A 25,269-nucleotide genomic window follows, 5' to 3' on the forward strand; every position below is an offset into this window, starting at 1 on the left:
GATCAGATCAAGGATTCCAGAAGCCTCTACGGTTCCTTTAAAAGATTAAATTTAAAGTTGCTTGATTTCCTGAAAAAAAAAACATTGTTTCTAATCTGCATCCATTTAAGTTAATGTTGCACGGGGCTCCTTTGCCTGAAAGGTCCCCATCTCAGCAACAAAACGAAGGCTTTCTGTTCAAATTCGAAGGCGCTCCTGCGCACCTACCCGGGAGAGGGGCTGTGCTCCCCGTGGCCCCTGAGCGTAACTCCCAAAGGAAGGTCTCGTCTCCACAGAAAGCGCTCTCGGCACCAAAGCTGTGGGAGCGCTTCTAACACCCTTTCTGCTTTATTCAGTCCAGTGCATCTCACCGTTCTTTAGCAAATTCCTGGTTTAAAAAAGTGTCCTCGCCTTTAAGGTGACAATCAGTAGTGCCGCCATGCTCCCAGCACCCTGGACTCGGACCCCTGAGCCTCCGGGGGAGCCACTGAGCTCCCGGAGGAGACTGGCAGTCCAGCCTGGCCGTGGCTCAGCTACCGGGACAGGCCTGCTGCGGTGGCGGACGGGCAGGGACACGTCAGAGCTTCAGAAAGTGCTCTTCCCCAGTGACACTGGCAGGCGAGAGCAGGTCTGTGACGATGCTGTGGCAGCTTTTCCATTGTTTAGTGCATGAGTGGCACGTTTCTGGGTGCTTGGCCCTCTCGTTTCCAACTGAGAGTGAGCCCCGCTCAGGGCCAGTCCCTGGTGGAGCGGAAGACGGCTGCGTGGGCGCGCGGCCGCCAGGGGCAACTTCTGGGGTTCGCCTCCCTTGTCAGCTTCCGCCCCGTCCTGACGGGGGGCACCAGGGGCTGCACGACGGGTTTGGGGCTGCCTTCTCCTTTGTTCCCCGTCTCACTCCCTGCGGAAAACTAATCTCACATTGATCGTCAGAAAAGCTAACGACTGACTCTCGCACGGCCACGTGTGAAGTTGGTGGACGCTCTGACGGCACTGACCGACTACACGCAGGACTCACCGTTAGGATGAGTGGTTTGGACGGGGCCTTAGTAATCCTGGAATCGGATTTCTCCTCTCGCAGGAGACGCTGGTCTGCGAGTGTCTGTCGTCCCCTCTGACCGCAGTGCTGCCCCACGTCCCTCCGGGGAGACTCCCCTCGGGGTGTGTGAAAATGCAGATTCCAGGCCTCCGGGGGATGTCCCAGGTCAGGGCCCAGAGTGCTAAGGAGCAGGCCGGGTGACAGCAATGCCGGTGGACGGCACAGCTCGGAGCGTGGGAAACATCCTGTGGAGAAAGCTGGTGGAACGGCGGGGACTTCGGATGCACTTGGCCTGGGGTCTCTGGGCCTTTTGTCCTGGAGTTCCCGTTAGTTTTCAGCTTTCCCGGGCCTGTGGCGGCACAGGAAGCAGCCCCACCGCCTCCACTCGGCACCCAGAACCCTGAGAGCAGAACTGGCGGTTTCTTGAAGAAAGTCAGAGAACTTTCCACCGCAGAGGTTAAGACCCAGTAGGTTTGGGAACACGTCCTGGGAAGGTGCCCCCCATGACCGAACTCTGCTCCTGGGCAGAGGGTGCGTGCTCCGCCGCCTCCGAAGGCAGGGGGCCCAGGTCGTCATGGAAGGCCGGGGGAAGGGTGACAAGTGGGAGCGGAAGCTCCCCAGCCTCCCCGCCCCCTGCTGCAGGCTGTCCCCCATTGGAGGAGGAGACCGGAAGGCGGGTTCGGGTCAAGCAGTCCTGCCTCATTAGCAGCACTGGAGATGCGGAGTGTTGATACGGAATCCATTTTCATTCGTCAATTAGTGTGGTGAAGTAAAAGTTTCCTAAAATGGATCGCTGTCAGCCCTCATCGTCATATTTTTTCCAGAACCTAGTGGGGTTTTTTTGGGGGGATTTTATTTATTTATTTTTAGAGCGAGGGGAAGAGAGGGAGAGAAACATCAATGTGTGGTTGCCTCTTGAGCGCCCCCTACTGGGAACCTGGCCTGCAGCCCAGGCATGTGCCCTGACTGGGAATCAAACCAGTGACCCTTTGGTTCACAGGCCGGCACTCAGTCCACTGAGCCACACCAGCCAAGATAAGAAACTAGTTTTTAAACAGATATGAAGAGAATAAGGCCAGGGTCTGAAATACAGAAGTCAGTGGCACAAATTTCCATATCAAATAATCTTGTTGGTCAAGAGAAGAAATTAAACCATTAGACTGAGTAAAATTCCTGACCATCTCTAAACATTTTTTTCGATTAAATTTACTTCAGAAATGTTTTAAAATTTCTCCTAGAGTTGTCCAATCAAAGGCTGAGAGATTTCTACACACTCTTCTTTAATTTAGAAACTTCAAGTTGGTTTGGTTTTGTTTTGTTTTTAGTTGTAGCAAAAGTAAATACAGAGCTTCAGTAGTCCAGATCTCACGAATCTGGGTTTATACTCTGGAAATTCATTTATCGATTCTACATTAATGTCATGGCCGCAAAATAGTGCTGAGTGCCGCCCCTCCCGGTCTCAGTCAGGGCTGACCCCCGCCCGGTGTCCCTGGAAAGTGTGTTTCTGTGCACACCCGCCCAGCCCAGGCGGGCGAGGGACTGAGGGCTTCCGTTTCGAACTTGGACTCGTGTCCACCAGCCTGGCACCTCCTTCCTCTCTCACCACGGGTGGGGCCTGCCCCTCCTTCTCCTGCCCCAGGGACTGGTTGTCTTCGTCACGGGACACCCGCTCCTCAGCAGAAACCTCCGTAGGGACGAAGGAGAGCAGCTTGGTGAGCCCGGAGCGCCGGGCTAGGGGAACTCGGGCCGGGGCTGGAGAGAAGAGACTGGCGTGTGTGCAGTGTGGCCTTTCTCTTGTTTTTGCTGAAGGACAAATTATGAAGTCGTGAAATAAGTCATCGGATTTCATTTTGGGGAGAAAAAAAGATAGGAAGACTGGGCAAGTGAAAAACTAAGAGGACATATGTCTTCCATGATGTGCTTTTATGTCCAATCGCGGATTGACCAGACGCTGTGTCCGAACTTTCTGAATACAGCTTCCTTGTGGGCTGCGCATGTCCCGGACTTGCCCGAGCCCAGGCCTGGCAGCTGACTGGCTCCGGCCGAACATCCACAGCACGGCCAAAAAGCTGGAAACGAGAAGAACCAGCCAGAAAGTGGCTGCCCCCAGGCCCATGGGCTTCATCCACAGGAGATGCCCTGTAGTTACTCACAAGTGACCCCAAGTGGACCCCCCTGAGCTGCAGAGGGGCGGGCGGAAGGCAGGAGGCATTGCAGGGGTGGGGGGCTCGGCTTCGGGTTCTCCCAGGCTTCCCCCGCACCCCCCCTTCCTCTGCTCAGAAAGCTCGGTGTGTGCCTGGTGCGTTCCTCCTCCTCCTTGCCCGTGTGCATCTGTCTGTCTGCACCCTGTCCTGTCTTGTACGCTGATGTCACTTTTTCTTCTTTTCTTCCTTGAAACAGACAAATGGTTATGATGGAGACTTGTATGGATCGCAGTCCCTGAGCAGAAGATCTGGCAGGGTCAGTATGGTCGACTTGCATGCCTGAGACCCAGACAGGGTGCGGCAAAGCTTTTCCAAAAGACGGAGCAGTGTGGCCGCTTTTTTGTTTTTCTGTGGCAGTGGGTCTTCCCCCCTAGTGCACGACAGAGTGAAAGCTAACTGATGTTCTTCAGTAAACATTCTCAGAATGTGAGTCCTCTGGCATTCTAAGCAATAGTGTAAGAGATTCGTTTTTATCTAAGTTTAAAAGATCTGGAATTACAGATTAGCTCTTCCCTTGTTTTACCGCCCTAGGTGTATGTGTGTGGTGTGTGAATCACGTTGGAATTCGACATCACCAGTCTTGGGCCCCTGGTCTGCGATCTTGAAGATAGCAGAGCCTGGGTGCTCCGGACGCTCACAGGCCGGGGTGGGAGGCAGAAGTGGGGAGGGAGGGCCCAGGGGTCCTCTCCCAGGATGGGGGGTCGCTGAAGCGGCACCCTGCCGGAGGCCGGGGAGGGCTCCGTGGATTTCAGAACGTTTGACTGGATCCGTTTTCCAGTTGCGTGGCCTGCGGCAGTGCTGTTCTGCATTAGGTCATCTAGAACCTTCCCACACTAGCCATTTGCTCCCCCTTTCCGTGGTAATGCATTTTACTAGCTGTGTGAAATACTATTTCTTTAACCGTATTAGTGGTATTAAGATATCTCATCTGTACACTCAAATTACACGTTCAGGTTTCGAAGGGGGAAGCCAGCTCCAGCCCCGCTCCCTGAACTGGACTGACAGGTCCGCCCCCTCCCCCCCCCCCCAGCCCCGCCGCCTGGGAGGATCGCGCACGCGCTGTTGCGTGCAAACCCTCCCGCTCCGCTGCTCTTTGCGCCAGGGTCCCGTGGGCCTCCTCTGGTCTGTCCTGTGTCTCCCTGAGTTTCCGTCCACGCCGGGCACGGAGCAGGCGGTGCGCCCTCGTGACCTGCAGCCAGTGTCGTGCAGGCTCTTGGGACGAGAGCCACCGTGTGCTCCGGGGGCCGCAGACGGACCGCCCCTCGGGGCTGCACTGCCTGGGTGGCAGCTCCCCGCCCTCCCCACGTCCTCCTCCGTGAGGATCGCAGGGCCCGGAGTCCGGGGCCGGGTCCCGAACGTGGAGCCGCCACTTCTGTGACAGCCAGGGTGTTGTCGGGCTCTAGGATCTACCACAGCCACATGTCTTATTATTTACCACTTTTTTTTGCCTAAGAATTTTTATTGTATTTTTTCCATTACCGTTTATCCCCCTTACACCTTCTTCCACCTACAGCTCTACGTTAATCTTTGATTTTTACATTAAACCAGTAACGCTGTATGATTTATTAAGATTTAAGTCATGCCTGGAGAAATACACAAAACCTTGATTGTAAAACTGTTCACCACAGAGTAAAATTGGGCATGAATTGGATTTCATAAGTAATGAAGAAGTGCGATGATCGAAGAACCAAATGAGCCACAGCTCATGCAGCGTCACGTGGGGTGGGTCCCCGGGCAGGACCCCTGAGGACGAGTGTGAGAAAGGCTGGGTGGGGCTGGGAAGCCTTGTAGGCGCAGGGAGGACCGGCTGGGGGTGGGGGGCTGAGATGCCCAGGCTGAAGCAAAGCGTCTGCAGACATCGCCTCCTCTGCGCAGGGGGCCGCTTGCTGGTCTGGATGCCCGCCTCGCCACCTCGCCTGCCCATCCAGATTCTGGGCTGGATCTGACCTTTTTGGAGTATAACCCGAGACACCTCAAAGCCGGCTGCAGGGCCCTTGCTTTCTGTGGACAGTGGTCCCCAGCTGGAGGGGACAGATCTCTCAGGCCACCCGCCTGCATGGGGCCCGGGGCCCGGGGCCGGGCAGCAGCCCTCAGGCGTACAGGCCTGGACGGAGATGGGACGTTTTGCTACAGATGGGGTTTTAGCTGAGAGAGTGCGTGACACCGAATCCAGGCCGGGAGGCGATAGTTCGTCCCTTGTATTAGTGCCACCAGAGACGGGAAGTTGTGGAAAACGGTCCTCGTTCAACCACATGACTCACAGAGACGCGGACACCCGACTGTGAGGTGCAGCCTCGACCCCCCGCTGCTGAGAGTCTCTGCTGTGGCAGACCCTCGACCCTTCACGTTCTGGAGGGCTGATGGGGCGGCGTGGCTATGTCCTCTGTAGCCTGCGTTCGCCTTTGCCCCGGGGCCGGTGGGCTTTGGGCGCGGTAGCGGAGTGCGTGCCACTTACAGTGTCTTATTCGGTGCCCAGAGTTGCAGCTACAGCGGTGACGGCAGGCCCTCCACTTTGTCAGCATCCAGAGAGGAGAAGCTGGTTGGTTTCCCTTTCAGCCTTCCCCACCCTGCTGTCAGAAGCGGCCGGTTTGCGGCATGCAGCCTCGCGTGTGTGCGCGTGTGAGCTCGGCTCTGCCCTTTTAACGCCCGTGTTACAAACTTCCCCCGGGTGGACGGACGGCAGCGTCCATCCTGGAGCGGTGGCAGGCGCGCTGCATCTCATTCTGACTTAGCCACGGTCCTTTTGAATTCACGTTCGGCTTTTTGACGGTGGATCATGGGATTCAGCTCAGTACAATGAACAGAAGTATTTATGTGGCTATGTCATGTTAGAATTAATCAGGAGAAAAAAAATAAGAAAGACTTGAACATCTTTCCTTGAAAATTCCTGAAAAGAATTACTTTGTAAGGTGCATGCCAACTCGGGGCAATTTCTCAGGGAGGAACTAGGACTGGAACGCAAGTCAAAGCCCAACCCACGTGTCTACACAGCAGCTCCTCCCATTGTCAAGGACCTGCCTCCCTTTTGAAAGGCAAATATTGCGCAATTCTTTAAGCGTCCTGAGAGGAAGGCTTGTTTGTCCCAGGTAAGGCTCCAGTGCATGGCAAACAGGTGAGCTCAGGTAGGAGGAAGGTCACCGACAGCCATGTTTCCTTCTGGAACAGAAGACACACCTGCCTGACAGGTGCATCCGTGCCACAGTAAACAGGGCGACAGGGACAAACTCATCTTCAACAAGTGTCACGAGTAAGAACGTGCACTCAACTTTAAGGTTGCGGAGAATGGGGTGGGGGAGAAAGAATACAGGGAAAGTGACTGGGCAGACCCACAGGGGTCTGTGTCCTCGCCTCTGTCATGCCTGGTCCCCCCCCCATTTCCTGCTTCTGCCTTCGGGGAGTGGGGGGGTCCATACACTGCTGGAAGCTCCCACCCACCCCCGTCAGCGTGCTCAGCCCCTCTCCAGAAGCCCACCACCCACTGTGACCAGGAGGGACCGCACTCCAGCCTCCCTGCTGGTTCTGGCCCTCACCTCCCCAGCAGGTGAGCTTTGAGTGAATATAAACAAGGTCAGCTCTAAGCCGCCAAGTGCTGGTGGGTCTGAACACCTTGAATTTGGGGGGTATTGTGTATATTTTCTCAATTCCAGGGACGCTTTGCTATTGCAAAGAGCACTTTGTCCTTCAGGAAACTTCTTGCTCCTCACTTTCCAAGTGGAGACACCGCTTCTCCACTGGGAGAGGGTGGAGGAGGCCCAGTGCCGCAGCGCAGCACCCGAGTTCATTTAAGAGAACCCACACCCGAAGTGTCAAAGTCAAAATTCCCGTCAGAACTTCCCCCGGGCCACCTGTCCCCGCCCCACACTGCCTGGCATGTTTTACTGATCTTCCCAGCCACCACTGTGCGTGCGCTGCAGACGCCACGTCTGTCCCTGCGCAGGCGCATCGGCTTGTTTACTGCCACTGAAATCTGATCACGGCAGGTGTCCCTGTAGTGTGGAGCGGTGGTGACTTCATGAAGAGCCTCTCTGGGCCCTCAGATGCCTCAGACCCAAACGCTGGACGGGACCACACAGTGTCGGAGGGGCTACGCGTGCCTTCTCCCACGTGGCCGCGTGGGCCTGCACGCTGTCAGCACAGCCCCCGGACCAGTCGCGACATTCACATTAGACATTAGGAAGTGTCCCTCTGCCCACTCCAGAATTCCACCTGTCTATGCCTCGGGTCCTTTGGGTGTCACTTATTCGAGGCATAGGAGTGACAGGCACAAACCACGGGACCTCGAAGGGGTGGTGAATGTCTGAAGGTGCCATCCAGTTACCTGAATGGAGCCGCTGCACCTGTAGGGATGGTTCCTGTTCTTGCATGATTAGTGGAGTACTTCCGACATAGACACCTGGGCAACACAGTTTATTTGAGGCAATTATTAAGTTGTAGAGTAGTACTCCCCAGGTCTCAGAATTACAGCACTGAATTTGTCCTGTCGCCTATGAACTGTGAGCACCGGCCTCACGTGACTTCCTAGGAGGCCAAGCCAAGGACAATTTCCGGTGGCACATCCTGGTGCGTAAGGCAGAGGTTGATATCTCTGCAAAGTCTTGGTTTTGAGCTTTTCCCACCAAACTTTAAAAATCAGGCCTCAAATGACAAAAACATTCAAAACCCCACGGTCTTGTTACCAGTTAAAAAGAATGAAACCGGGTTTTGCCTGTGTGTAGATTCACGAGTCCTGATTCGGTCCCCCACCCACACAGACACCCACGCACAGTTTCGTCCCTTAATGGGACCATCTTGATCTCCCCCTGGTGCTGCTTCTCTCTCCTGCCCCTGCACGTGCATGGCTGTTGCCGATTTTGTTGGAAAAGTGGTTTGTGTGAATTGACAATGTGATGTGCCTTTGAGATGAAATAGCCCCTGTTCCCTCCTGCCTGTGTTCCCCGGAAACAGGGACTGTCCTGCTCTGACCCTGGCCTTGCCCGCAGTGGCCTTGCCCTCCGTGGCCTTGCCCTCCAAGCTCCAGCAGCCCAGAGCGGAAACCCGGTCCACCCCCCTCCTTGTCATGCCCCCTCTTCCTTCTCCCGGAGCACCCCTGGCATCGCTGAACATGAGTGCAGACGCCTCACCTTCCTCTACATGAAGCCCAAAGAGCCAAGCCTGGCCAGGGTTTTCATTGGCTTGACAAACTTCCTAATTAAGACTTTTCTCAACCTTTAAAAACATTATTGAACATAACTGAAGACCTTATATAGAAAAAAGGAACTTAGGGAAAAGGAGGCCCTAGTCAATGTGTATTTTCAAAAGCTCTGGCCCCCAAAATTGGTCTCTTGGGTCCCTCCTCCTTTTCCAGCAATTGTTCCCTATTTGGGGTTTCATTTGTCCTTTAAAAATATTTTTCTCTTGTCAGTGTGTCCAGGAAGCAATTTGGGAGGCTTTTGTGCCTCATTGGACTCCCCTGTCTGGCAGGCGTGGTGAAGCCAGCCTGCTGCTTTGGCTCACTCTCCCCTCGCTTCCTGTTTGCGCGGGGCGGGGGAGGGCCGGGCCTGTGCGGCTCTGGGCACCCAGTCTGGTGCTCACACAAGGAAACCCGGGTCAGAGCTCCAAGTACCGACTTGGAGGCTGAATTGTCATCTCCCTCCATTGTCCTTTCCCTTGCGACGCTGAGTGATTCATCCGCAGTTGTGCACCTTCCAAGACTGGCCCCGGGGGCCCTGTGCTCTGGGCCTTCCGCGGCCAGGGCCTGGAAATGAGTCACGATGCTATTCATTTCAGAGCTCAGTCGCGGCAGCCCCAGCCTTTAGGTGCCAGCATGTCCCTGTGCGCGTGGGCTCGAGCTGGCCGCAGGCTGGCACCCGGATGGAAACAAGCGCGCTCCTGCCCCCTCTGGCCGGCCGGCAGTTTGTGGATTAACGCCCTGTCTGGTTGCTCTCGGGCGTGTTGTTTAGCTCGTCACCTTCCCTCCCAGCCCCTCGCCCTCTCTTCCAGGAATGCCTGGAAAGAAATGGCTAAAAAGGAGTCACGTGTCAAAGACTCCGGGGAAGGCTTCTGTGTTCAAGTTACAAACCATCTCGAGTTTATCTTCCGTGGAAAGTCGCATTTGCATCCACCGGAGGGGCTGAAATCATGCATTTTTCCTTTGGCTGCCTCGCAAATGAAAGCATGGAGAGCCCCTATCCTGATTTGTTGCTGGGTTTTTTCAAAGCTTTTAAAACCTGCCGTTTCCTTCCGTCCTCCAGCCCTCCTGTCTGTACAGCGCTGCCGGGCCGTCGTCGGGGAGTTACCGGGTGCGTGCGCCCCCCACCCCATCTGCGCTCCTGGCGCCTCCGCCGCGCCCCACCACGCATGCGCACCTGTTGTCCAGGGTTGAATTATGCGACATGGGGGTTTGCATGGTGCCTGTCAGTCCCCTTTGGCCAGCTAACGATGACTGTCACCCCGCTTCCTTTTCCCCCTCAGAGCTCCCGGGAATTTCAAAGTTGATCGGCTATTCTGTTTTCCACTTTATGATTTTTAAAGAATTACGGAAATTGAACTATAATTAACATCCTTTTTCATTCCAGAGCCACTTCACCTTAGAGTCACTTTCTAAACACCAGGTATGAGGACGCCGTGACAAAGTTCAGGCTACTGGAGTGATCTGCTCGTATTAAATCTGGATTACTAACAAATTGTCCCTTAGCAAGGCATCTTTTTCAGAGTAACACCTTTACAGAGTCACTTGGCCCTTACATTGCATGCGGGTGACAGCAACCACACCGTGTCCCTTAGGTGCCACCCTCCCCACCCTGCTGCCCGGTGCTGGGCCTGTGGAGGTGGCTTGGAGCCCGCCACGCACGTCCCCCTCTCGGTGTTTTCAGGACTCATTCCTGGCACCTGTGTTCCTTGGCTTGCCTTTCAGTGTGTGCTGGGGAGCAGGGAGCCCTGTCCTGACAGTCCGCTTCTGTCGCAGGCACCTGCGTGGGACGGCAGCAGCCTCGGCGGGGTTCGGCGGGGGAGCGCCTGCGGCGTGCAGGCTGTAAGGCCCTGTCTGTGTGGCACCCTGGGGTGTTCTCCCCTCTACTGCATGGCCTGGGCTGGCTGTGGCGGCCCTGTCCCTGCCCCTTGAGGTCCCTGGCCCGAGTGAAGGGTCGGGGACGATGTGACTCACAATGCCTGTGGTTGCTAGTTGAATGTCCTCACTCGTCAGTCTACGTGGCGGTCCCGGTGGGAGACTAACCTTGTTTGAGCTTCCTCGGCTCCTTCCCTGCAACACTCCGGCAGCACTTACTTAGTGAAGGGGCCACTCTCAAAACAGCAACGGGGGGCCGGGGGGAGTATTGGACAGGCCCCCAGTTGTTCTCACGTCCAGGTAACTGAGGAAGATGGGCAAATTCAAGGACTCAGAACGTTGTCGTTTCCTTTTTTTGTCTTTCATCCTCCCAGCTCTTCAGAGGATTGGAAATGGTCATGATAAAGGCTTGGTACTTGTGCAGGAAATGCTTGTTGAATGAAAAAAGGGAGCAAACGAGTGGCAGGAGTAAGCAGGTCGAGAACTAGGTGGGTTCACGGAATCCAGGAAGCTACTGGGCGTTTCTAGCAGCAAAGCAAACCACGGGGAACCCCCCCCCACACACTCTCCTGTGCAGTCCTTGGCGCCTCTGTCTGGTCGAGGTCCTTAATTCCGTATCACAGGTGACAAGCTGAGTCACGCTTCCACAGTGTCACAGCCAATAACAGATGGGACCTGGACCAGAACATGGGTCTCTCCAACTTCCCCAAGCGCCCTGTGAGCCACACTGACTCCCTGCCACAGGCAGCCCCAGGGTGGTGTGTGGGCAGTAGCGGCTCAGACCAGAAATGGCTTCTGTGGGGTCCGGCCAGGTCGGAGGATTGCAGACGGTTTCTGCCTAAAGAGCTGGGGAAACCGGGTCGGCAGTAAGCTCTGTTAACACCGTGTTGTGGCCGCACCCTCACCCAGGGCGCACGTGGCGGGCTACAGCAGGAGGCAGGATCTGTCTCGGGAGGAAGGCGCCTCTCTTGTATCCACAAACCCAAAGGTGAAATTCTTCCTCCTTGAAGTGTGCAGGTCGGGTGTTTTCCTTTCCTCTGCGCGGCGAAGCTGCAGGACGAGGCCAGGGCTACTGTGACACCTCTCGTGTCCCCCCCCCGCCCCCATGGCCGTGGGCCTGACGTGCAGCTGTCCACACCCGAGACAGCGCGGTGCCTGCGAGTGCACGTGTGCCACAGACATGCATGGGGGGGGGCATGGGAGTCGGCGGGATGGGCCTGGGGGGGTCGCTTGTCCTGGCCAAGGCTATTTATAGTCTACAATTGACATTTTTCATTCAACAAGTACTTTTTGAGTGCACGCTGTTTGCCAGGCCTTATCTGGCCACTAAGGACCCAAAATACATGCAGACCTCACCCTCGGGAATTGCATGCTGGCGGGAAAGCAGGCGGACGAGGAGGTGGCAGGCACCGAGGCGCCGTGGCCCCTGACATCTGCAGTAGGGGCAACGCCTGCGGGGGTCCTGGTGGTGCCTACTGGACGCCTGGGGTCCCAGCTGGTTCTGGGACCTGCCCCTCCCCGCCTCACTCAAGAGGAAAGTAAGAATTTTTTTTAAATGAGAAAACATGAAGTGTACCTAGGATGGGGTCAAATGAGAAAACCAAAGTGAAAGGTTGTGGCTTCCAGATAAATCAGCTGCCGCTGCTTTCCTCTCCCAGAAGAGAGATTTTAGTTGGGTGGACAGACAGACCGACATCTGCAACAGACCCTCATAGGCGCCTGAGAAAGCCATGCCCAACTTTTGCCTGCACCCCAACCCTTATTTTGCTTTCACGTGGGGAGGTGGAGGAGGAGCAAACGCCCCCTTCGCCCAACGCCAGGGCCCGTTCTGCTCTCTGGGCGAGTGCCGGGCCGGGAGTCGGCCTCCTGTGTGCCCGGCGCGTTGGTGCTCCGTGTCTCTCCCCTACTAACCCAGCGCTCTGTGTTCTTCCAGGGTGTCCATGAGCCCTCCTATGCTTTGCAGCCTTCGCGTTCCGGGGAGACGGGCGCTCCATGCTCCCCTCTGTCCTCCGCAGCCTGTGGCTGGCCTCTCGGCCGAGGGAGCGCTGGGCGGGGTCTCCTCCTCCAGCACCTCCGCTAACCCTGCCTTTTGTCTCTGTCTTCCTGCCGCCCTGCGGGCCCCTGCGGGCAGCCCTCGGAGCACAGCGGCTACCTCAGCTCCAGCTCCCGCGCCTCCTCCAGAGCCAGCTCGGCGCGGGCCAGCCCGGTGGTGAGTGAGCCTGCGTCTGCTGCCTCTGCTCCCCTCACCTGTCTGTCCTCTGTCCGCCTCCACAAGCCGGGACTCAGGGGAAGGTAGCAGGGCTGCTCCATCACCTGCCAGGTCTGACCACCAACACGGGGGCCGTGCTGCCTTGTTCGGAACGGCCCTGTCCCGTGGTGCCGGGATTGCCCTGCCCGGCTGCTGAAGGGCCCCGCAGGAGGCTCTGCCCGGTGCTGGGAGGGGGCCCTTCCTGGGAGGAGGGGGCCCTGAACGGCGAGGGGAGTGTAGCCACGCACCCCGGTGTGTCGTTTGTGTGATTTAAAGTGGGAAGGACTTTCGGCCTATCGATGGGCAATTCTTTGCTGTTGGCCCAGGTGTTTTGGAAAACGCACCTGGGCCTCTCTGAGCCGAGAGCCACGCCCTCGCCCAAAGGGCCTCAGGTGCTTTGGCTGTGTGAGCCCACGGGGCTCACTCTGGGGGTCAGGAAGCAGGGGGTGCCCCTGTTCTGCTTGGGAGGAGGAGCAGTCCGGCCCTCGCCCTGGAGCCGCCTGTCGCTGGGAGTGTGGAGGCTCCCAGGTGTCTCTCCTCGTCCCCGTCGGAGGCTGTGCACGGTCTTTAAACAGGAAGGGTCTGCAGGGTGGTTTTGCCCCGAGGACACCTGGGGGTGGGGGGCTGGGTGACCGGAGGGGGCATTCAGTGGGCAGGAGCGGGGCTGCGTGCGTGCGCTTGCGTGGCGGAGGGTGGCCGTGCCAGCCGGCGGCGCGTCCATGCTGAGCCCTGGGCCCAGGAAAGCAGGGCCGGGCCGCGTCGGGCTGTTTTCTCCACACCTGGTCCCGGGGAAGTGGGAACATGGTCTTGGTGGCCCGACGCCAGCCAGATGCCAGCTGCCTGGAGTTTCGGTGCTGCCCCCGGTGTTCCAGGGAGAAGCTGGGGGGCTGAACTCTCCACCCACACAGATGCGCCCGTCCATGGCGGGGCTGGTGACCCATTTGTCCTTTAAACTAGATACAGTGTTTCAAAGCCCCGAGGGTTCCTACCGGATGCAGATGGGGCTGCGTCTAGGGAAACAAACTGAGGGTTCCCTGGAGACGGAGCACGTGCTGCTGAACCGGGGCACAGCTTCGGTGCCCCCTCCCTGAATCCCTGACACCAAGGCCAAGGCCAGAGCTAGTCATGCCTGGGCTCGGGCTGGTGTGTTCCTGATGGTGGAGGAATGTTCCCCTCCGCCACTTCCCTGTTCACGGTGCAGTGGGGGGAAGGAAACAGAAAGTGGGTGGAAAGGACGGTATCAGAGCAGGGGAGCCCCGGTCCCTCCGTGTGGGCTGCAGACACCGCCGCTGTGCACGAGTCGCCTGCCCGTCAGCGCCCCCCACCGCCCCATCCTGGACACCAGCCGGGAAGGGGCCGGGGAAGCCTCGTCCTGAATACGCTCCACTGGATGGTGAATTCACCCGCGACGCCGGGCCCTCGCTCTCGGCAGGGAGAGTGGGACACCCAGCTGCTGGGTGTCATGTAACTTCACTTTTTAAAATCTGGGAAGCTGCTCCCCGTGGACACTGTGTCCATGACCGAGGGGCAGGATCCGCAGGCTCAAGTTCCCACCAGCTCCCAGCTCAGCCTGTTTCCTGAGTTTTCACAGGTCAGCTCACCCCCGTGAGCCCTCGGAACTGCTGGGAACACGCACCCTACACGGGACCACACTCCGACCCAGGCCCCCGTGGTCACAATCCTGCCTCCTGTGTCATCTGGGACAAACGGTGCAGTCGCAGGTGGCCGGACAGGCTGTGGCCGGGCTGCCTGAGTCCTGGCCCCGGAGTGCAGGGCCCTGTCTGGCTCCTGTGCAGCCGGAACCGTGAACCCTGGGAGCGTTGGGTGTCGAGGTTTGTTCTCGAGTCGGGATGAGATCACAGGACAGGACTGAAGAGGTTGGACTCGCGCACCCACTTCGTCAGAAGGTTCTGGATTTGCGACGGGCACACTCACATCACCCAGGTTTAGTTGGGAGACCGTGAGCCGAGAGCGGAGCGGCAGATGCGTCCGGTGTCCAGGGCCTGAGGATGAACAGCAGGCGGAGCCCCCGCCCTGGGGGGCTGTGGGCGGGGTGGGGGCCGCTGCTTTCCTCCAGGTGCAGTCAGGGGGACAAAGGGAGCAGTGGGCAGGGGAGCCCTGGGCCCCTGGCAACTCCCAGTCTCTCTCTTTAACTCTGAGCTCTCAGCCAAGGGGACTTGTCACCCACCTTCCCGAGGGCCCTCAGTGCCCAGGGCTGACAGGTGCTGACCAAGCTGATTGGCAGTTGCTCACAGACAGGAATCAGTTCGATCCTGTTTCTCCCGAGTCTGTTGCTCACTTAACAAAGGTCGACTGATGGTCATGTTGTTGACACGTTGAGGGAGCGAAGGTTAGCGTCCGGCACACTCTGTGGGACAGGCTGTCCCAGGCCCCATCCAAGCACCTCCCGAGGTAGGGGGGGCTCCAAAGCTGAAGACACCCCTGTGCGTGGTCCTTAAACCACAGAGGCACCTCCGAGCTGGGCAGGGCAGCTCCCCAGGGGATGTGGGCACAGTGGCACTTGACCCTCTCGAGGGCAGGAGGCAGCGAAGTCCAGAAGACAGAGCTAGCTGGCCCTCTCTTCCTCGAGTTCCAGAACCCGCCGCCCTCTCCATTTTCTGGGTCCTGGGAGGTTGCACTGTGGGAAGGCGGTGGGTGTTGGTGTCTGGGGCTCGCCAGAGCCGCGGAGAATGTCAACGGGTGTGTTTGCCCTGTTGATTGGAAAGGAGCCAGGACAGCCCAGGAGGGCGTGGCAGCAGGTGTGGGCGGCACCGGGCATGGCTCACGGGGCCAGTGACCCTTCCAGCCTGGTCTTGCAGAGGGACCTGGAGCAGGAAAGGAGCAGGGAGTCACTGGGCCCAGGGCCACGGCTCTCCTTCCTGCTTGGGCCACCTGGCCCGGGCACATGAACTTCCTGAGCTTCACCTGGAAACTGCAGGTCATGAACCCTGAAGAGGCAAAAGGACACACGGCTCGGGCACTGGCAGGGCTGGAGGTGTGGCCGTGTGCCGCAGCTCGTGGGACCGACCCCTGGCCTGGTGACTCGTCAGGACTCTGAACCCAGGGGCTGAATTACAGACACGAGAGTTCAAGGGCAAGCCACTCAGGGTAATGTCAATATTATTGGATTTAAAACCAAAAACGCCTGCCCCAGTGGCAGGCTCCACTGCTGTGGGTATTTGAAGGAAACTAGCCCTTAAACTGGGTGTGTTCTGAGCAGTGTTGACGGTGGTCCGTCTGTCAGTTGGGAGGGGCGACGCAGTGACCTTGTTTCTGTGGTCTGTTTCCCGTCAGGGTCGAGTTGCCGGCCGGGGTCTGGGGACACCTTGAGGCAAAGCCCTTGTCTACCTGGCCCCTGTGCTGGGTGTCGCGGGCCCACAGACTGTGTGCTGGGCGGCCCTGTGGGGCGGAGACCCCCGGATGTTGCCCCTCACCAGACCGGGTCAAGCGAGCCCAGAGTCGCCTCTCGGACAGGATGTTAGACGGCGGGGTCAACAACCCGTTCCACGCGCTCCTTTAAACGTGCGTTTTAGAAAAGGAGGAGGTGCCAAGACCGAAAACTCGACAGACATTTTTAGAAATGACTTCTCAGAAGCTGTGGAAGCTGCCCCCGGGTGCGCTCAGCGGGGACTGGAACCTGCCGCGTGCCTTTCCCACCCGTTACCGCGAGGCCGTGGCGCCGACCTAGGGGTCGGTGTCATCGCTCAGAAAACAGGCTGCGGGAGGCGTGGCTCTGGGGCCTTCTCGCTCTCAAGGCCATCGGTGCCATGGGGGTCCCACGCCGGTGCGGTCCCCACCACGGGGGCCCCCACGCCGCGGCACGCAGCAGCCGCCACAGCTCTCTTCCGTTTGGTTTCATCGTGTGTTAGTCTCAGAGGTAAAGGGCTGTGCCGTGTAGCAGAGTTAACACACCATCTGGGTTACTTACCTGTCCCTTTGTTTTGGGGACAGCGGGTGCTTCATTCCAGTGGGTGCAGGTGCCTGACAGCTGGACACACTGCCATCTAGTGGGAGCCCAGGCCACTGCAGCGGCTTCAGGGCACTGGGTCCTCTTCCCAGGGGCTCCAGGGGCTTGTGTCTTCCGGAGGTGGGTGGACACACCTGTCCCTTGTGATTCAGACAGAGCACACTCACTCCCGCGTGTGGAATAGTGACCGATAAGCCCAGATTGGCTCTCACTTCTGTGGAGACTTGGCTTTTCCTGCGTGGTCTCTCCTTAAAGACACGTCCTTACTCTTCACGGTCTGAGTCCATTGTGCATGTGAAGCAAAGGCCCCTTAAAAACTGGGTTTTAAACTTGTTTTAATCCTCACCTAAGGATGTGTTTATTGATTTTTTGGAAAGAGAGGAAGGGGAGAGAGGGAGAGAAACATCATCAATCAGTCGCCTCTTGTATGCACCGCAGCCAGGGATTGAACCTGCCTCCTTTCGGTGGCTGGATGACGCTCCAACCAACCGAGCCACCCAGACGGGGCTTTTACAACTCGCTTTCAGATTAAAGGGTGACCTACGGTCTGGGTTTTCCTCCTTCCTTACTCGAGAATTACAGGAGCGATCTGAGTGGGGCGAGCGAGAGGACGCGGAGACAAGAGTGTTAAAGCCACACGAGACCCACACTCGGCTCTGGGGCGTGTTCTTTCTCACCTTCCTCGCAAGAAAAGCTGACCAAAATGTGGGGTCCCTGTAGAGGGACGGGTGTCTGTGTGGGTGGACACGGGACTTCTGGAGCTGCATGTCCCCGTTGCTGATGGCCAGGCAGGAAAGCTGCCCTTTGAACCAGGACGCAAGGCGCAGCAGGCTCCGCGCGGGGGCTGGATCGAGGGCCTGTGAACAGGGCCTTTTCCTTCCACAGAGAGTGAAAGGACCCTCTTTATTTTCATCTCGCCGACAGCCGTTTGGGGGGATGAAGACCATAAGCCCAGGAGGTTTGATGAGTTCATTTCCGGCAGACCCGGCGCCAGGCAGTCAGCTTTTCCTTAGTTATTTGAAATTCTCAGGAGTGTTTTTGCTCCCAAGTCAAGAGAAGGCCTGCACCCGAGGGCTAAAATCACCACGGCTCAGAGCAGGGGTGCGGGGCGGCAAGAGAGGACCATCTGGACGCCCCAGAATATCAGGTCGCGTGGATGTGGTGTGCACAGCTGAGAGAACGGTGATTCCGGGTGTGCACTTTTACACGGGGGCAGTGTGGCGCTCAGCCGCACCGCCCCGGGGACTCACAGGCCTGCTCCGGTCCCGGGAGGACAGCGAGCGGTGGGCACGTGGGCTGAGGGACCACCCAGGGGCTAACATGGGGGTGGGGCCGGCCCGCCCTCGGGTGCAGCCCCCTGGCCCTGAGGGGCATGGTCTCATCTGCTCTCCTGCTCTTGGGACACTAAGGGGACTGTCAGAGGAGAGCAGAGAGTTCTCTGAAGGCCCCACTGTGGTCGGGTGGACGAGACCAGGTGCTTTGGCAGCCGGAGCCTGGATTGGGCTTGAACCCAGTTGTCCTGAGCGGAGAGCTGGTCTGGGATCGCCTCCTTTCGGAGAAATGGAGTATATTGTCCGATTCCGGGATCCCTTCAGTTGGCTGATTAGCTGTCACACTTCACTGCGTCATTTCATAGTCCCCTGGGAGAGAAAGTTGAAGTGCAAGTTTAGAGAAGAGAAGGTGGCAATGAGCCTCCTTGTGGGGACAGGACGGTGAGGGCCTCCAGCCTCACACACGTGGGCCCAGGGCAGTCTTCTTTATGGGACATCACCACCTGGCCGTGCCGACCAGGGCTCAGCCCCTGTACCCATCTGCTGCCCCGTGGATGACGTCACCGCACAGTGCAGGGGTCACCAGCTGCTCTGCCAGGGTTTCCCAGGCTGCAGTGTGCACCGGCTGTGGGGCAACATGCAGGGCTGGCTGCGAGTCCCAGGTCACCACCGATGAGCTGGCTGACTCAGGTGTGCTCTGCCCTGGCCAGTGCACCCGTGGAAGGACCGCTGAGCCACAGGAGGCAGGTCGGAAGCATGAGGACAAGCATGACAGCAACGGCTTTGCCGGGAGAGCGTGGAGAGAGCGGAGCGCAGGGTGCTACCGTCCTCTGGGACCCTCCCGACGGGCTGTGGAGAGGAGCCCTCCAGGGGCCAGAGCAGGAAAGGAAAGAAGTAGCACCCTGGCCAGCAAGGCCCCTTCCCGAGATCCCCTCACGGCACAGGGTGTCCCGGGGTCAGGGTCACGCTGCGTTGTGGCTGCTGTGGGTCCCCCCACCCCGAGGCCCCCACCTGCTGAAGGGAGATGCCAGGCGTCAGATGAGAAAAGCCAAATTGTCGGGGTCCCACTTTTCTCCCAGCAAACTCTCCTGTACCTTCGGCTGCCGCCCCCACCCCCAGCCAGCCTCCCACGCCTGGCACCCTTCCCAAGACCTTTAAACCGGAGTCTCCCACGACTCGGTCACTCATGAAAAGCAGAGAAGGTTACAACCGGCTCACTGCTCTCTCTTGCTTCCCAGGCCAAGTTCAGGGAGAGTCGAAATTAAAACTCCTGCGGTTGCACCTGCCGCCCCCAGGCCCCGTGGGGTCCTGGCTCTCTGATGGGTCCTGCAGAGCGCAGGCGAGCAGGAGTGTGCCGTCCCCGCCAACGGGGACGGGCCTGTATGCACAGTGGCAGGGATCTGTGACGCCGGACTCTGTGCATGAGCTCATGGACACGTCCCCATCTCGGGCCTTTCTCTGCCTGTGTAGTTCCGACATCATCACATCTGGGGAAGCCTGGGGGCCAGGAAGCCGCACGGGACCCTCAGCCCGGCTCTCTGAGTAGCTACGGGCCTGGCTCACACCTCCCGGCAGAGGTGTGCGGCCATGTCTCCGGCAAAGCAGGTCTTTTAAATCGCAAAGGATGCTCTTGTACTATTTCATTGTCACTTTCCCCCTGCGTCCGGAGATCCATTTAGTGCTTATGTGTGACATTTGTGCACTTTCCTCTGCAGGTTGAAGAGAGACCAGAAAAAGACTTCACTGAGAAGGTGAGGAATTTCTGCCGGCCTTCCTGTCACGTCATTGGTGAACTTGGTGGGTCCCGGCACTTAGGGGTAAAACTGACAGGAGATTATGTTGCTTGGTCCTTGATAAAGTTCTTCACCGGTGAGTGAGCAGGACCAGTGTGTGGCCCACCAGCCAGTGTCACGACCTTGGGGAGGGTCCCCGGGGGTCACTTCCACTGTGTGTTAAGCCCCCAGAACAAGGAAAGGGTTGACCCTGGCCCAACGTGGAGCTTGAGGGGAGTTCAGACGGGCTCCCCAGCCAGCCTGCTTGGCCCCCAGGTGCAGCCCCCAAGTGCGGCCCCCTCTGTATTGCTCTCCACAAGCTCACGGAAGACGTTCCCAGTGGGAAGGCAGATTCAGGTGAAGGTGGCGTGGGAGCAGACGTGCAGGTCACGTGGGTTTTGTCTGAAACCGAGTTTGGTCCTTGCCTTGCCCTAGGGGCCCCGCAACCTGCCCGGCCTGTCTGCAGCCACCCTGGCCTCGCTGGGCGGCACCTCCGCTCGGAGGGGAAGCGGGGACACCTCCGTCTCCGTGGACACCGAGGCGTCCATGAGGGAGATCAAGGTAACACACCCTGCCCACGTGGGACCCTTTATGACAGTCTGTGTTCGAGGGAAGAAGGTGTCATTCCCAACTACCCAGATCTTTCCTCTCACTCCTGTCCCCGCTGCATCCCAGGAGCAGGTGTTCTGGTGACACCAAGGCTCGGCTCAGGTGCAGCCTCCCCCAGGACGCCGTCCCTGACTGCCCACCCAGCAGGGCCCCCTCGGCTCTGGGGCCCACCTGTGTCCACACTCGCCAAACCACATGAAGGCCCCGGGCCACTCTGCCGCCTGCCCTCTGCACCCCTCCGTCCGTTCCTTGTCTTCACCGTCCACCCTCCTGGACCCTCGTCGCCGTGGGTTTCCATGTTTCTTTCTTCCCCCTCTGCAATGTGGACGTGTTCTGTCACATCTCCGACACCCCGGCCCGAGAGCCGAGAGCAGCGCCGTTCGTTGAAGTGGAGGAGGAGGCCGCGCGCAGGGGAGGGAGGTCCGGGCTCTAGAGCACGTGCCCCCCGGAGAGAGGGAGGCGCCTCGGGCTCAGACGTGGCTTCATTTGCAGAAGTGCTTTCTGAGATTCAAACCATTGGAGGAGGAGCCTTCGCCGTGAGCCCGTTGGTCGGGGAGGCAGGAGAGGAGGTTTCGGTGTTGGCGGGGCGTCCAGGCTCCCACGGGGGCGGCCTCCGACGCCTGTGCTCTGTGAGAGCGTGTTTTGGCCATTGTCCCTAAACGGTCCCACGAGCCATTCCCGAAGCTCTGCTCATGCCTTCGCTCCAGCGAGGCCGAGTCCGCCACAGCCCAGACTCACCACGGCTCCATGGCTGCGAGCACCGAGCACCGTTCGGGCACCAGGGGTGCGGCAGTGCTGGGACGGGCAGAGCGAGGCCGGGCGCAGCCCCGTGACGCCTCTCTCCTCCCCGTCGCACCGTGCCAGCACGGCGTAGGGACTCCGGGAGCCAGAGAGCCTCCCACCAGGAGCGATGTTTCTTGTTCCGTTTCCAGAAGCTCTTTGGTCTGCTTTATAAAACTGCCAAAATATCGTGCAGGAAAGACCTCAGTTTTACAGAAATCATGTGAAAATATCATGAGATACACCAACTTTTAATCTCGGTAACATGGAAATTTGGTTTTTTCCTGACACTTCACGGAAGCCAGGGGCAGCCACTGCTCCGACTATTGAGGGCGGCCGGGAGCAGGACGGCCTGAGCCCTGCCCCTGTCCTGCGGGGCCCGTCCGTCCCCTGACGTCACTCGCCTGTCTCGCCATCTCCCCCAGGAACTCCATGAGCTCAAGGACCAGATTCAGGACGTGGAAGGCAAATACATGCAGGGGCTGAAGGAGATGAAGGTGCCGTGTGCAGAGTGTGGGCTCGCCCTGCTAACCCAGCTGACCGGGAAAACACCCCAAAGGGCGGGGGGCTCAGCATGCACGCTAACCCCACAGACACCCCGGGCCCCGCGTGGTGGGAGAGCTAGCGTGGGGTGCGCATGCAGCGTACCCCCGTGCAGCCTTCGAACCAAGAAAAAGTCCCTGGCGTGATTCCCGGTGCACGTCTCGTCCTCACGCAGCCTCCCGAACACTCGAGAAGGGTGTTCGGCTTCCTCGGCTTCCCACAGCAGCCGCACTGTGTGCGCCTCACACCGTGTGTCCCCAAGCACCTGCCATCTGCAGTGGCACAGCCCGCGTGGCTGTGCTTTGGGACACCGAGTCGGGTGCATGTTTGACATGGGACTAACCGCAGTGCTGTCTGAATGAGCACTGTCTTGGGTGTGTCTGAGTGAACACACACCGCCCTTCGGAGGCGGAAGCTGCCCTGTACCAGCCGGGACATCGATCGCCATTCCTCGGCGGCGAGGCAGATGGTCAGGCCACACTCTTGTCTTCACGGGGCAGTGGTGGCAGACCACAGCTGTAGCCTAGCTCCCCGGAAAGTGCCCCCCAGATAGTCTGAGTTTCTATCCGGGGGCACCAAAGCGGAGGAAAGATCACATGGCTCGTCAATGTCATCGTCATCAGCTCTTTAAAAAGGGAGAAATGAGTGCTGGCTTTTAACCCACAGGAGACGGGACCCAGTGGGGCAGGCGGCAGTCACGCACCCCCGACCCCCCAGAGTCAGTGCCTCGCTCGCAAGTGCAGGCAGGACCAGCGCCAGCCCGGGGAAGCCTGCCCGTGGCCCCCACGACACCCGGCCGGCCCCACCCGCCCTTCTTTAGCTGTGGGTGGTTTGCATCCGGGGACCTCTGCTCTCTCTTCCAGAGTTGCTTCCCCAATCTCTGTTTTGGGACCAGAAGGCCGCTGTGCTCTCTCTGTGGCCTGACCCGCAGGGGCGTGGGCCAGGCAGGGCCACCTGGACTCTGCCGGCCCCTGTCCCTGGGCTGTCCCTTTGGAGGGACGGCTGCGGCCTTTCCAGGGCCCGCCCACTGCGGCCTGTGCACCTTGTGTGGTTCTCCCGGGGGGTTGACTGAAGCTCCTCCTACCCCTTGCCTGGGTGGTGAGCCCGGGCCTGGCGGCCCGCTGCAGTGGCCCGGTGCCCCCCGCCGTCCCGCGGGCTCCGAGCCCTGTCTGGCCACGTGTCGGGGGTCACTTCGGAAACCTGCTGAGCAGCCCGGCCCACTGCACCCCGGAGTCATGGGGTCGGGCCTGGACTGCTCGTGACCAGAACCCTTCCCACCAGGCATGTCCCTCATCCTGGTGGCTGTTGGTTATTCTTGTCCCTCAGCACAGTGAGTAACCAGTTTTCTGAGTGAGGAGAATTCGGTCAAATTGAAAAGGAGAAATTTCTTCACTTTTGAAATTGCTGTGAATTCTATTTTGATTCATTTACTCGAAGAAATAAAGTCTAAATTTAGGGCTGAGTTTTTTGTTTTTAAGAATACTGAACTAGCTCTGGCTGGTGTGACTCACTGGATGGAGCACCAGCCTATGAACCAAAAGGTCGCTGGTTCGATTCCCAGTCAGGACACATGCCTGGGCTGTAAGCCGGGTCCCCAGTTAGGGGTGTGAAAGAGGCAGCTGATCAATGTTTCTCTTACACATCCATGTTTCTCTCCTTCGTTCTCCCTCCCTTTCCCTCTCTCTGAAAAGAACTAAGTAAATAAAATTTGTACCAAACAAGAATAACTCAGTGGGTTAGAGCCCAGTACACCAAGGTCGCGGTTCAGTCCCCAGTCCGGGCACAGGAGAGTCAACTGATGATGCTTCGATGAGCAACAAAAGGATGTTTCTCCCTCCCTGTCTCTGGGGCCACCCCCCGCCTTCCCCCCTCTCTGTCTCAAATCAAATTTTAAAAAAAGAATGCCAAACTAATCTTAGTTTGTGTTTTCTTATGTGACTTCACAACTGCGGCCTGATTCCCGCAGGACTCCTTGGCGGAGGTCGAGGAGAAGTATAAGAAAGCCATGGTTTCCAACGCCCAGCTGGACAACGAGAAGACGAACTACATGTACCAGGTGGACACCCTGAAGGACACGCTGCTGGGGCTGGAGGAGCAGCTGGCCGAGTGTCGGCGGCAGTACGAGGAGAAGAGCAAAGTGAGCCTCGCCGCGCGGAGGGCGGGAGACAGTGCACACGAACGCAAAGAGACGGCTTGTGTGTGTGTGTGTGTTTTCCAGGTCCCGTGAACTTATCAGCGTTTTTTTAAATAATTATTTTAGTTTTCAGTGCGTGTGTGTGTGTGTGTGTGTGTGTTTAACAACGATTCTCCACTTGTCCAGGGGGCCCAGAGCCCTGGGGAGCATGCTGTGCCCCTTGCGGAGGGACTTCGTTACTGCTGGGCAGGTTTTCGTAGTAACTAGAGGTGCTGTGACTGGGGGAACACGTGTGCAGGGCACGCGGGGCGAGGTCGGACCCAGGGAAACCTGCCCGGGACAGAGGCGGCGTGCTCGGCTGCCTCAGGGTCTTCCTGTGCATTCCCAGGTTTTTATTTTCTCATCCCTTAATGCCATAGACAACAGCCTGCTGCACATATCCAGGATTTTAAGGAAATTATATGGGTTTATTTTCTGCTGATTGGGGAATGCCCACTTACTGCGTTGAAGAACTAAGTATTTCCCTTCAGCCCAGAGAGGGGTGGTGTCTTACTCGGGCTCCAGTTCCAAAGCGCCGGAATTAATGAGATTGGCGTCATCGGCGCACGGCACGGGCACACGCTCGGGTTGATTTCAGCAGACTGGCCTGGTGACCCACAGTCTTCATGGCTCATAGAACAAGGGGTCCTTGACTTTCACGTTTTGGGAATTAGTTGGTTAATCGGACCCTATAACGTCCACTTTTCCAAATTTGCTGAGATAAACAGAACATTTATTTCATTAATGCATGTCATTATCTTGAAAAAAACGAAAAACCTGGCTCCATGCTGTCAACCCCAGGGGCGGAGCCAACTCCAAGCCCCACCCCAGTTGCTGTGGAGTTGTCAGATGCCACTGGGAAGGCCCCTGACAGTGGAACTCCGGAGGGAAAGGAGGAGAAACCTCTCTCCAGACCCCAGGTCCCATTGGGATGAATGAAGGAGCTGAACGCTGTTCTGATCCCATCTCTGAGAAGAGGGGGCTGTTCAGGGTCCTTGATACTCCTCAGGTAGCCTCATTCAGGCGTCAGGAGGACCAGGGACCCTCTGACCTAATTCCACGGAGGTTGGGTCATCCTGAAACGTCCTCCCAAGGAGGAGACTGTGGGCCAAGAAAAGCCCGGCTGACACACCCTTGACCCAGCTAGGGGGTGACCCGGCTTTGGAGTCTGACCCCAGACTCCGCACGTGGGTGAGCAGAAGCGAAGGTCTGACCCCTGAGATAACCCGGCTCCCAGGCCCGGGGAAGCCGGCCCTGAGCTGCTGGCAGTCAGTTAGGCACCAGACCATGACTGGGGACGGGCTGCTGGGCGGGGCTGGGCGGGGGGCCAGAGACCCGCACTGCCAGGTCTCCAGGGCAAGTCTCCCAGAGGAGAGGGTCCGACGCTGCCCCCACCTTTGTCCCTGGAGGACAGTGTTGGCCCAGCCGCTGTTAAGGAGACAGGCTGGCCAAAGTAGACACATTTAGCCCCCTTTATCCCAAAGAGTATTCCTTGTCATATTTCAAAATTGGGGATGATTTTAGCCTAAGTCCTTCACAAAGCTGCCCCCTGCTCGGGCCATCAGCACAGCAGACACCCTGACGGGGGCCCTCTCTGGGGTGTCGCCTACCAGAGAGGAGCGGGGCACTGCCCCAGGCTCCTGCA

At 58.3% G+C, this 25,269-nt stretch overlaps 1 protein-coding gene across 14 annotated transcripts in view; it reads left to right on the forward strand.

The window, feature by feature from the left end:
• LRRFIP1 (LRR binding FLII interacting protein 1) overlaps positions 1 to 25,269 on the forward strand; it is a 104,634-nt gene that overhangs the window by 61,168 nt on the left and 18,197 nt on the right. For 5 of the 14 annotated variants that reach the window (XM_053655288.1, XM_053655289.1, XM_053655282.1 and 2 more), the window contains 10 exons: positions 3,416 to 3,475; positions 5,696 to 5,758; positions 9,450 to 9,497; positions 9,774 to 9,809; positions 10,163 to 10,228; positions 12,393 to 12,470; positions 19,463 to 19,498; positions 19,955 to 20,080; positions 21,334 to 21,405; positions 23,418 to 23,588. In XM_053655288.1, coding sequence (XP_053511263.1) covers positions 3,416 to 3,475; positions 5,696 to 5,758; positions 9,450 to 9,497; positions 9,774 to 9,809; positions 10,163 to 10,228; positions 12,393 to 12,470; positions 19,463 to 19,498; positions 19,955 to 20,080; positions 21,334 to 21,405; positions 23,418 to 23,588 — 756 coding nt within the window. The remainder of the gene's footprint in view (positions 1 to 3,415; positions 3,476 to 5,695; positions 5,759 to 9,449; positions 9,498 to 9,773; positions 9,810 to 10,162; positions 10,229 to 12,392; positions 12,471 to 19,462; positions 19,499 to 19,954; positions 20,081 to 21,333; positions 21,406 to 23,417; positions 23,589 to 25,269) is intronic. The other 9 variants (XM_053655295.1, XM_053655292.1, XM_053655293.1 and 6 more) reach the window with 6 other exon arrangements.

The sequence above is a fragment of the Artibeus jamaicensis genome, unplaced genomic scaffold, assembly GCF_021234435.1.
Source record: "Artibeus jamaicensis isolate MK-2021 breed Jamaican fruit bat unplaced genomic scaffold, CSHL_Jam_final contig_944, whole genome shotgun sequence".
Classification (NCBI taxonomy): Eukaryota; Metazoa; Chordata; class Mammalia; order Chiroptera; family Phyllostomidae; genus Artibeus; species Artibeus jamaicensis.